The sequence below is a fragment of the Ipomoea nil genome, unplaced genomic scaffold (genome assembly GCF_001879475.1).
Source record: "Ipomoea nil cultivar Tokyo-kokei standard unplaced genomic scaffold, Asagao_1.1 scaffold0642, whole genome shotgun sequence".
Classification (NCBI taxonomy): domain Eukaryota; kingdom Viridiplantae; phylum Streptophyta; class Magnoliopsida; order Solanales; family Convolvulaceae; genus Ipomoea; species Ipomoea nil.
In genome coordinates, this window is record NW_017617070.1 from 1,449,994 (window position 1) to 1,462,500 (window position 12,507).

General features: G+C 35.9%; 1 protein-coding gene across 1 annotated transcript; it reads right to left on the reverse strand.

Annotated features, from left to right (window-relative positions):
- Positions 1 to 3,216: 3,216 nt before the first annotated feature.
- On the reverse strand, positions 3,217 to 12,283 carry LOC109174371 (probable boron transporter 7). Its single transcript, XM_019323608.1, has 14 exons — positions 12,017 to 12,283; positions 11,528 to 11,636; positions 11,330 to 11,412; positions 10,542 to 10,734; positions 10,287 to 10,425; positions 9,782 to 9,947; positions 9,501 to 9,667; positions 8,266 to 8,439; positions 8,080 to 8,175; positions 7,214 to 7,330; positions 6,423 to 6,730; positions 4,600 to 4,879; positions 3,881 to 4,005; positions 3,217 to 3,598 (listed from the first exon to the last, which is right to left on the reverse strand). The coding sequence occupies exons 2-13, from the start codon at positions 11,626 to 11,628 to the stop codon at positions 3,892 to 3,894; spliced, it is 1,938 nt and encodes a 645-aa protein (XP_019179153.1). The 5' UTR covers positions 11,629 to 11,636; positions 12,017 to 12,283; the 3' UTR covers positions 3,217 to 3,598; positions 3,881 to 3,891.
- Between the last annotated feature and the right edge of the window lie 224 nt (positions 12,284 to 12,507).

A 12,507-nucleotide genomic window follows, 5' to 3' on the forward strand; every position in this document is an offset into this window, starting at 1 on the left:
GAGAAGGAAGATGATAGTAGAGAAGAAAAAGATAATAATAATTCGCATGTCTTTCCCCGTAGCATGCAGGGTGATTATATACTAAGTTACTCCTATTATGCTTAGGACTATGATTCCTAATTAATATGATATAATAATGTATTAGGACTAAACTAATGTATCCTATTACGAATAAAATTAGTCTAACAAATGTAATCAACCATCCATGCCGGTTTCCTTCGTTTTCTCCTTGGCATAGTAGCATGGGTTGTTTCTTTTCTTTCTCCCAATTCTTGATTTTCACCTTCTTCTACTGTGGATATACTCGTATCATAATTGCATGGCAAAAATGACGTGAAAGTATCAGATCTTGAGAAATAAGTTTATAATTACTTCATTTTGATAAATAAGAATTCTAAATGCCCATACGTTAGGGAATGGAATAGACATTTAATAGAATAAGATTTGTATTCCATTGTTTGGTTCGGTGAATGAATAAACTTTAGAAATGTTATTCCAGTGTTTAGGAATGTTATTCCAGTAATGCTATTCCCCTTTAGGGGAAATAAGTCATTCCCATGCATAAACATTGTTCTTGGGAATAGAAATTCTTACTAAACGAAGAAATAGCCTATTACTGAAATGGAGTTAATACCTCCAATGATCCTTCAAGTATTGGGGTATTACTAGCTGTGGTCATCCGACTTTAAAATGACCAATAGATGTCCTCTTAGTTGCAAATATAACCACCCTCCGTTACATTTTCTGTCAAATAGGAGTTAAGTTGGAAGGCAAACTTGTCTTTTTACTGTCACCCCTTATTTCCATCCTAAGTTGATCTGACTTGATGGCTGTGAAGAAGTTGGGCGCGAGAGAGGGTGGCCTAGAGGCGGGCAGCATTGAGTGGGGTGGTGAGTGTGGTGAACGCGACTCCAGAGCAACGAACAATTATCAAGTGTTCATAGAAAGTATTTTTTCCATTCTCAATTTCTCCATTTTTCTGGAAAATCCTCCATTTTTCCAAGTTAGTAAACGACCCCTAAAACACTCTTGCCGCTTCCCATTAAAACATAATAAATGTTGTTTCAATTCAAAATTAAAATAAATGAAGCAGCTAATATTATGTTAAAAAGCATAAAAAGAATCACAACTGGTAATTTTTTAAAACTTGGAGGACATCTACTGATCGTTTTAAAGTCGGATGACCACAACTGGTAACACCTCAATACTCAAAGGACCATTGGATGTATTAACTCTATTGGAACATTATTCTATTCCCATCCTATTTCGCGAACCAAACATTCCGTAAGAAAAAAAAAATCCCTATTAAACTATAAATGTTGATTGCGTTATTAAATGTTCATGGATAAAAACAAGGACAGAAATCTTCAATCTCTTTTAACTTTCCAAACTATACATTGGTATATATATATATATCACCCAATCAATTTTAGTGTAATACTGTCCCATTGTATTAAGACATTTATTTTTCCACCTATCATATTTTACTTGTCAATTTTTATTTTCTTTTTAGGGAAAATGGCAATTTTTAATTTCTCCCTATTTTATATACTTATAACACTTTTCCTCCTAAATTATTTAAGGGTGTATTTGAAAACTCAGAAAATGATTTTCGGAAAATATTTTCTGAAAAATAAGTTAATTTCTCCCTGTGTTATATATTTATACCACTTTTTCCCCCTAAATTATTTAGTAAGTGGTAGTTTTTACCCCTGATATGTTAAATGGACATATTTACCCTTAAAATAAATATTTCATTTATTTTTCTTCTCAAACAAATTATAACCACGATTTAAAAAATAAAATACATTAATTGTTGAATTAAGAATATTTTAAAAATAAAAAAAATAAAATTTTAAAAGAAAGTTTGAACCAGCAGTTCAAATTGGATCCGAAACCGTGAACCGACGGTTCAAAATAAAAACCAAATCGCGGTTATATATACTTATATGTGAGAGTCAATATAAATGGGGAAAAAAATATACACTATTTGCAAATATTATAATTCTAATTTTAAGCTAATGCTAGTTGTTGTTCCGATTTGAACCTCCGGTTTACGGTTCAGTATCCATTTTTTTTTCCAGTTCACGATTTAAATAAATGAAAATCCAAATATTGGGTTATGTTCTGAATCATAACTGAAAATTTTTGATTTGATTGCTATAGTGTTCGGTTCAGTTCAAACCGAGCCATGGTTATCCCTACGTATAAGTAATAATTTGTTAAAGAAGAGAAATAAATAAAATATTTATTTTAAAGGTAGAAATGTCCATTTAATATATCAGGAAGGAAAAATCGCCACTTTTATAATAATTGAGGAGGCAAATGTGGATGCATGAATAACTCAGGGGAAAAAAATTCTATAAGCATATAACTCATGGAGAAAAGATGATATTTTCCCTTATTTTAATTTTTACTATTATTGACTATGTTACATCAATGTAGTATCTGCCCATATATACTTTCTTAACCTATTAAAGCAATGTGATTCAATAAGAGAGTCACAGTTATGCCGCTTGATCACAAGACACGGCAAATTATGCTGTGCATACGGATGCAAAAATGACTTCGTTTTAATAAAACGCGCGTCTCCCCTTAAAAAAAAAAATCAGGTTCGATTCCTAGCAACAACATATGAACTAAAATTCCATAATCGATGAACTATAATTCCATAATCTAATCTATGAACTAAAAATTTCAGAATGAATGAACTAAAATTCCATAATCTATAAACTAAAATTTCAGAATCGATGAACTACAATTCCATAATCGATGAATTATAATTCCATAATCAATGAACTATAATTCCATAATCTATGAACTAAAATTCCAGAATGAATGAACAATATAATGTTGTTGCTGGGAATCGAACCTGAATTTTTTTTAAAGGAGAGATGCGCATTTTGTAATAAAACGACATCGTTTTGGCATTCGTTTTGTATGGTGCATACGGATGTACAGCATAACGATTGACAAGACACCGTGACCTCCCAATTAGTAAATTTTATATATTAATCTTAAACATAAAATCATGAAAAATTAAATTGTAGATAACTTCAACATCATAAATCGATTATGATGTGAATATGTGAATATGTGAATATGTGAATATGTGAATATTAATTGATTAATTCAATTCTTCTTTTTTCTCGCGTGTCTATGTAACTATGCAAATAAATAAATAAATAAATAAATAGAAGTATTCAATGTAAAATGCTAGGGACCTGTTACGCCCTACACCCCCAGTTGAAGAAAACTGTCTCAGCAAAGTTGAAATTGCTTCTGAAAACTTAGTTACATTTACAGGAATGACAAAAACAAAATAACTAGGAAAAACAATACAAACACTGTACTGCAGCAAAATTGGTACCAGAACCAGAATCTGGTAGAAAATTAAACATCATAAAGAAAACCTAAATGAACTTATTGCCCACACTTTCATTGAAGTTGGGTAGTCAAATTTCTATGGTTCTTTTCCTTTTACCCAACCCAGAGTGTATTTTGCACTACTTTCTGTAACGCCACTTCATCCCGATAAGCGTTGGTGTCACTAACTGCATCACCGGTCCTTGCACTCAGGTCGATTGTCGGAGTGCATCTGAAATTGTGTGTGGGAAGAAGTAGCTAGGCATGATTTTTAGGATTAAACGCTTATCACTTATGCAAAAAAAAACTATAGTTAATAGTGAAGGGACAAATTTATTTGCTTATAGACCGTCATCACGACGTTTTTAAGAGGCTGGGTGCTGGACTTGGCCTTTTAAGCCCTTTACTGAACTCTGCCCAACAATCTCTCGATTACTGGGTGCTAGACTTGGCATTTACCACCTCCACCCAACTATGATAAATTGAAGAAGAGAAGAGTGGAAAGTGAGTTTACCTGATACTGCATTACTCCCTAATGCTCATAGACCTATGCCTTAGTTCACCTCTGTGAGTGGTCATCTCATCCAATATCTCAGCAGAAGAGTAATCCTCATCTTCGGGATTTGGCATTTCTCCATCCTGTTAATGAATTTATGCTTGAGAATGTATGTAGCTAGTGTAGTTTCCGGATTAAAACTGTTATAATCTAAGATTGGGCTGCTTGAGAGATAACTATCCATATACTGATAAGGGATGTATGGATTCTCGAGAAGAGAGGGGCCGTGGTGGTCCCTCCTGGACAGTCTGAATCCCACAAGTGATCGAAAGTTAGATCTACATTAGATCTCACCCGAGTCACCCCATCTATCCTCCTGAGGAGGAGTTTGGTTTCAAACCCCGGTTCGAACAGGAAGAATACGCGCCATGCTAATTTGCCTTAGATGATCCACATATCAGGGTCAAGCGCGGATGAGCACATTGAACTATCCATGTGACTGGAAGAGCACTCACAGCCCAGGCACAACGACACAATTATCAAGGAAACACTCTACTACTGAGCTAATAGCCCGTCGTGCGAGCTCCAACTGGGGACTCGCTATGCCGCCACAAAGTGGACCGAACAGGCTCTAATACCATGTTAGGGACTATAATGCACATGCCAAACCATAGAGAGAGATTTTGAAAATGCAGACATTTTAATGTATGTATATCAGCAAAGGCAGTATAATGTACCCTGCTATGCATGCTCCCCATGCGTAATGAATGGCCTTCAACTTCCTCATACTCCGATGAATCTAATTCCTTCAAGTAATCATCCGGGAAAAACTTGGGAAGAACGTGTTCTCTAATGCTTATCATAGCGAAGAATGGCAAGGGGAATAGCACTCCAAAGATTGGTATCCATGTTACTCCAAAGCAAACCAGTAGATACACAAATTGGAAGATTGTAAAACCTGCAATGTATTTGAAAGGTACTGACTCAACATACGTGGCATGGATGCCCTCCAAGACCCTGCAAAAACCACCATTAGAGATGTTACTCTCATATCTACAACACCAATAACAGAGTGTTTGGTTGAGGGTAGAAATTAGGAAAGAAATGAATCGTAATTCGGTGGGAATAAAGTAGCAATTTAAATGCATTGTTTGAAGTAATAGAATTTTGGAAATGAAAAAAGAAGAAGTGATATAAAGACTAAAATATCCTCGTGTATTAATAATAATAACTGTTATCAAGGGCAAATTTGTAAATTTTTTTGCTTTCCATTGCATCCCATTGCTGAATTGAAATTCTTTGGGGAGAGTTATGAATTGTAATTCAATGGTTTGAGGAAATTGTAAAATACCTTTTTTTTAATACTATTAACTCTATTATAAAGTAGTATCTGTTCTATACTTTCTCAAAGTGTTGAAAACCAAAGAATTCAAAGTGTTAAAGACCAAAGAGTTAATACTCGACCACTGAAGTTCAATCCTATGACATTTTCTCAAGGGGAGCTCCAGATGTGCCATCTGAGCACAGGATAAAATACCCTTGTGTATTAATTAATAATAATAACTATAATCAAGGGCAAATTTGTAAATTTTTCTTCATTTCCATTGCATCCCACTGCTGAATTGAAATCCTTGGGGGGGAGTGTATGAATTGTAATTCAACGATTTGAGGGAATTGCAATTCTCCCAACCAAACAATATAATTAGCATGGATGATGAATTTCATTGCAAAGGAATTGATTGAAATTCATGCCAACTAAATACCCCATAAATGTTTTCAAAACATACCACAAAGTATATGTTTAAGATTTTGAAATTTCAATTACTGAGACACAAGACATGGTGCTGGACTTGGCGCTTAAGGCCTCCACCCAAATATCAAACATACCATATTAGGATCAAGTGCTTACCACCACAATTTCAAGAAGTAGGGTGCTAGATAGGGATGGCAACGGGGTGGGGTGGGGGCGGGGAGTATACTCTCCATCCCCGTCCCCGGTTAATTTTTAATCAAAATTTTAAATTAGTGTAAATTTTAATTTTAAAAACTAAAAACTTAAATTTATATATATATATATATATATATATATATATATATATATATATATATATATATATATATTATTTTAATAATAAAATTATTCGAGGACAGGGCAAGGCGGCGAGAGGTATCGCCATCCCTAATAGGGAATTACAAACATTCCTCGTCCCCGTCCCCGTTCAAGCCCAACATAGTGCTAGACTTGGCCCTTCAGGCCTCCACACAACAACTCCCCTCCTCTGATACCACTTGTTAGAATCAAGCGCTTATCAGTACGCCAAAAGCTATAGCTTGTAAAGTAGGCGAGGCAGGATGTTGCGCTTGGCTTTTTAGGCCTCCCCAACCTTCCCTCAGGGGTGTTGGACTTGGCCCTTCACCGGCCTCCGCCCAACATATCAATATTAAATTTTATTCAAGCTTTCTATAAAATGAAATGGGGGCGGAGGGAGTACTTAGAATATCTATATTGACACATCTATTGCAGAACGTAATGCCAGATAGAATCCATGAAAGGACTTACTTGAATCGTCTATTAGGAGGAACGAAAAGCAGCACAATTCTCTCCCAGAATTGATTGCCAGGGAGACTGTCTGTTGCCATGTAAGCAAAGTACCCCCAAAGAACTGAGGTTGGTATCATCCTGATCACAGGAACTGCACAAATAGAAAGTCCAACAAAAATGGATTGCAAGAGATTGCTAACTCTTTGTTCATTAACTCCCACAGGCAAATGGGCATCAATGTCTTTCGCAAGGTCTAAGTTCCCATCTTTTTCATCATTCTTCATTACAGCCACCTTCAAGTTGTTCAACTCTTTATCCGCCACAGGCTGCATAGAAAGCATAACAGTTAAAAAAAGGAGCAAATACTAATCGTGGTCTCACAAGTATTAGCAGAATAATAGTTTTAGTCCACACGTTTAATTACTACTAATTTTCATCCATGTTTTCGTGTTAAGACTGATCACGCCAGTCACCCCTATGGGCTAAAACATGCTGGATTATATAATTTATAAGGGTATTTTTGTCCATTCAGATATAATATGTTAATTCCATTAATATATGAATGGACAAAAATAACCTTACAAATGATACAATCCGGCATGTTTCAGTCAGAGAGGTGACCAGCCGTGATCAATTTTGACACAAAAACAATAGTCCTGAATGAAAATTGGTCAATAATTAAGCATATGAACTAAAGCGGTGATTTTGATAATACTCATGGGGTTAAGATTAGTATTTGTTAGTTAAAAAAAAATTAACAATTAATAAAGATGAGAAATATAACTAAGTCCTTTGGTCCCATCACTTACAGCCGGAGATGAGCCCATTTCAACGTACACAGCATGCATCCTCCCATAAATCTCCGATTTGGTTGCTTGCATCTTCATGCCTTCTTTTGCACTCGCCATCATTCTCTTTCGCATCAACTGCACATCAATGACCAAAGAGACTATGTGCACATTTAACCATATAACCAAAGGTAATAGAATATAATTTAAGATTGAGCTATAATGCACATGAGTCAAATCATATAAAAAAAAATGAATCAAATTATTGTGTGGATCACTATCCAAAACAATATCGTTGAATTTTATGAGTTAGAATAATTTATTTTATGAGTTAGAATAATGTACTTTATGAGTTAGAATAATGTACATTATGTGTTAAAATAATGGAACTTTTGGGATTAAGATAATGTAGTTTATGAGTTAGAATAATGCACATTATGCTTTAAAATAATGTACATTATGAGTTATAAAAATGCATGTTGTAGTGGGTCGCGTGAAAAAAAATTACGCGAAACAACATCGTAAAAGATTGAATCCAAGCAGTTAGCCTAGTCTAATTCATGGCCTTAGCACCTGTCTAAGATTGGGTTAGGATAAATCAATTAGGCTATAATGCACGTGGATCAAATACACTAAAAGATTAAATCCAACAAATTAGTTTGTTCAACTCACTGCCTTATAAACTCATATATTCTCTCTGATATTTTCAATGTGAGAGCCAATGACCTTGTGTCTAGTGGCACCAAGTTGCTCTCCCATATGAGAAGTTGTGAAAAGTAGTTATGAATACATACTGTAGTGTGACTCTAACAGAGTCAGTAATACTCTAAAAAGAAATATTTTCAATGTGACTCTTAACAAAATGCATTAACAAAATCATTACGTACCTGCGTCTTAAGCTCAGCAAGACTCTTTGTATGCATTGGTGCTTGTGGAAGGACACCGTTTGATGGAGGGAGTCCAAGCAATCCACAAATCAAAGTCTGTAAAGAAGGCAATTAAATGTGTGGAACAAATCTATTGACTGAAATACTTTCAAACTTAAAGCCTTGGTAGAGTTAGTTGTACTATACCATGACACCAAGCATTAGGATATCATAATGGTAAGCAGAAGGCTTTTTAAGATTGAATTCCTTGGGTTGGGCCATCTGTGAAGCTACGCTGTGATCAAAGAAGTATAGACCTGCTATCATTGTAGCAGGAATGAAGCCAGCAAGAATGTAAAATGGTGGGACTTTTCCCATATCCTGAAATTTAGCATGGTATGTCAATGAGATTGAATATTTGATTGAAAATGTAATTGTAGTACTAGAAAATCGTGGGGAAAACCCCAACCAAGATAGCTAAGAGCATCCCCATAGCATTCACGGTATACAAGAAATATTTGCCTACATGGAAGAGAGAGAGCCAGGAGAGAGAAATGATAAGGCATCCTGGCCAAGGGTTGAGATATTTCTCTTCCTAGCGTACAGCAGTCGCGAGCCTGACCATGCTTTTTATATTATTATTTTTTTAATAAAAAATTAGTTTTGAATTTTTTTAATAAAAAATTAGTTTTGAATTTTTTTTCTCTCTCCTCCCACATTTTCTTTCCTAATCACTCTTACATTCTAGCTCTAATATCCCCAACTAATAATGTTGCTCTTAGGATATAAACTTGTAACCACAAGGTCACGAGTTCAAATCCCAGTCTTCTTGATTTTAGCCGGTCAACTATGGGCAACCTAGACTGATTTACCTTGATTCTTTGCCGGCTAGGGTCACAAAGCGGGGTTTACCCAGTGCAGTCTTCTTAGTTTTAGCCGGTCAGCTATGGGCAACACTGCAGTCTTCTTGGTCCGGTCAGCTATGGGCAACACTGCAGTCTTCTTGGTTTTAGCCGGTCAACTATGGGCAACCTAGACTGGTTTATCATGGTTCATTGCTGGCTAGGGTCACAAAGCGGGGTAGTGCACACCCTCGGATAGTGGATGCAGATTTCCCTCGTCATCCAAAAAAAAAAAATGAAATATTTTTGTAAATTAAAATTGTCCAAAACTAATTCCATTTTTAGTCCATCAACTATAGTGGCGTTTCCACTTTTGGTCCTCAAGTATCAATTTGACAACTTTTGAGTCCATCAACTTTTTCAAATCAACAAAAATTTGGTTCTATGTATGAAATGTTCTCACTCACACCAAACTTCACCCTTCTTTATATGAGGACATTTAGGACTGAATTTGGTTGATTTGAAAATATTTATATAAATGGAACTATTTTGGAGAGCCTAATGATCAAGAATAGTGAAAAGTTATATTGAATATGATACCTTGATAACTGTCCAATGATACATAGATGCAGGTTCCCAGGGAAGAGGGCAAACAAGTCTACGAGGTACACTAGATGGAACTTCCTTTGGTACAGTATAAGACACTGCTGTCCACAACACAACCATAAGGGGAACCCCATAGTCCGCTATAAAACTTCGAAAAAATCCTGTTTTGAGTGGCGAATAATAAAAGATTTGAGACGGGTCAAAGATCATAATAACTTCCTATCAATCTGCACTGTCAAAATTAACTCCAGATATATATGGTCACATATACATACCAGTACCATAAGGCCAAGACCTAGCTTCTCTACTTCTAAGGGAGGTTAAGAGAACTCCAAATGAGAAGATGACTGCTAGCAAACCATTTGCATAGAGCCATTGGAATTGGTACTCCTCACCTTTCGCCTCTTCGCCATGAGGGGCACCAAATTCAGCAACTACCCCCTGCAATTCAAAATCGAAGCACAATAACAGAACTTTAGATATTGTTGGGCGGAGGCCGGTAAAGACGAAGTCTAACACCCGCTGTCTGGGGTTGTTGGGCGGAGGCCGATAAAGGGCTTAAAAGGTCTGGGGTTGTTGGGCCTGGCCAAGTCTAACACCCAGTGTCTGGGGTTGTTAATTGGACGGAGGCCGATAAAGGGCTTAAAAGGTCCAAGTCCAGCACCCAACGTCTCGAGAACGTGTGACAGTATAAGGAAATAAAGTTGCATCTTTGCTACCAGCTATAACTTTTAGCGTAAGTGGCAAGTCTTTTGAAGCTGTGACCATAATGAAGAATACCTTTATAGCCTCTTGATAAAAAAGCACTGTAATCAACATGCCAAATAGTTCCCCTGCAACCCTTGTGAACCTACTGAGTATATTGCAGGCATTAAATATGGCAAGTAGAAACAGGATGAGGGCAGTCCAAATGCAAACCCTGTAAAATTCCTTAATTGAATTAGACATTCATCTAATTAAAATAGTAATATGTTATGACAATCTGAGATTTGAGAAGAAACTTTATAATAATAAAAACATAATAAATTTGTTTACCATCCAGCCCAAGCCAGAAAAAGCTCCTTCCCTATGTCTTTATTCGACTTGGCAAAAGTGTAGAGATATGCGTACATTATGACTGTTGGCTCTGCAACTCCTAAAATCAATAGAGGTTGTCCACCAAAAATTGATTGAATAATTCCACAGAGTGCAGTAGAAGCAAGAGTTTCAACTGTGCTCAAGCTTCCATCTGTTGCACAACAAGTCAACAACTTTATCCTCCCCATCAATAAATTTAGAGCAAATTCCAATTTTCGTCCCGCCAGTGTTAGCAAAGTGACAGTGTTGGTCCACATGTTTAATTCCTATCAATTTGCATCCACGTTTTAATTTTAAAATTCATCACTCCAGTCACCCCTCCGTCTAAGACATCCCCAAATTTGAAATTATAAGAGTATTTTTCCTCCTTTCATAATTAGGATCACAATTCGAGCATGAATAAAGAGATTTAAGCCCTAAGATCTCAATTCGCCATTTTCCCCTTCATCCTTCTTAAATGAATAAGAAGGAGAATAAGAATGAGGAGAAGAACTACGAATTGGGATCTTAGTATTTAAATCCCCTTATTCATGTTCAAATTGATATCTTAATTATGAAAAGGCAAAAAATGCCCTTAATAATTTCATATTCCGGCATGTCCTTGGGTGACCGAATTTTGGCACTAAAACAATAGCTGTGGATGAAAATTGGTAGGAATTGAACATGTGGATAAAAACTGTCATTTTCCTAACAGAAGGAATTTTTAATTCAAAATATTCCCAAGTAATGTAAAAAAAGTGACAGACCTGTTTCTGTGCTCAATTGCTCCCCAAAAGCAATGACTGGAAGAACAGAAGCAAAGAAAATGTATGTTGCTGGAGCCACTATGCTGAACACAATTAGAAACCAAAAACCAATATTGTTAACACTCTTTTAATGAAATACAACCCCTCCATCCACATTCTATATATGCTTCATATAAAATCCAATTAAGAAGCTATTACCTTATGCCTGAGCGGCTGCAATCAGACCAATCTTGCAAGTAACATTTTTTTCTTGCTTTGATATCCTCAATAACTCCATGAAAAGGAGTTGACTTTCCCATTGCTTAAGCTGCAAAATGCATATATAAACATGAAGCCAAACAGACCATAATGCTTATAGTAAACAAGGAGCAATTAACCAAATATTGTAAGAGGCATATCTAGCTAATGTCAATTTTATCAGTGTTAGGATTGAATATTTATCACTAAAAATTGAATAAAACTAATAATTTGAACTTTTCATAACATAAGATGTCACACATGCACAGATATATGCAAAATGAACATACATTTTGCAGGATTGATCCCGGGAATAATCAATCCCCTGATCTCATGTCGTTTCGGTCGGTTAACTGAACTTTTACCAAAGTCGCACACTTATGAGGGTGTATACATTATTATTATTAGTGTAAGAATAAATAAAATAAAGATGCAAAGAAAGGGAAGAACCTTGAAAGTGAAAAAGAATCAGAAGGCGGAGGACTGAAGGCGGTGGGAATATTTCCGGACGGCGGAGGCGCCGCCGGAAAAAAGATGGAGAGCGAGTACCGAGGGTGAAGTTATTTAACGCAGACGAAGAAAAAATAAGGATTAAAATGGCAACTTTTTGCCTCTCTAGGTTTCGTTGAAGTCTTATGTTCCTATATAAAACTTTCTTCTCCCTCTCTCTCTCTCTCTCTCTCACCTCTCCTCCTTTCTCTCTCCATCTCTCATCAATGCCATGGCGACCATGCATACAGAACTCGAGAATGGAGGAATAGAGCAACATACGCGGGGGGGCTAACGAACGACGCGGGTTCTTCAAATCATTTTCCAGATAATATATTTAAATTTGCATTACTATATATTTGCTACGTAGTTAGTGTCCTAAATTTATAGGTAGCAATTCATTTTTAGTCCTTATTTTTCAAAATATCCATTTTTTGTTATAGTATTATTGT

What these genes read in the sequence shown, in the direction of transcription:
- LOC109174371 (XM_019323608.1), bottom strand. Translation starts at nt 11,628, where the DNA reads ATGGGAAAGTCAACTCCTTTTCATGGAGTTATTGAGGATATCAAAGCA. An exon ending in TTTATCAAGAGGCTATAAAG is followed by an intron (nt 9,948 to 10,286) that starts GTATTCTTCATT and finishes TTTGAATTGCAG; the next exon opens with GGGGTAGTTGCTGAATTTGG. An exon ending in TCCTAATGCTTGGTGTCATG is followed by an intron (nt 8,176 to 8,265) that starts GTATAGTACAAC and finishes CCTTCTTTACAG; the next exon opens with ACTTTGATTTGTGGATTGCT.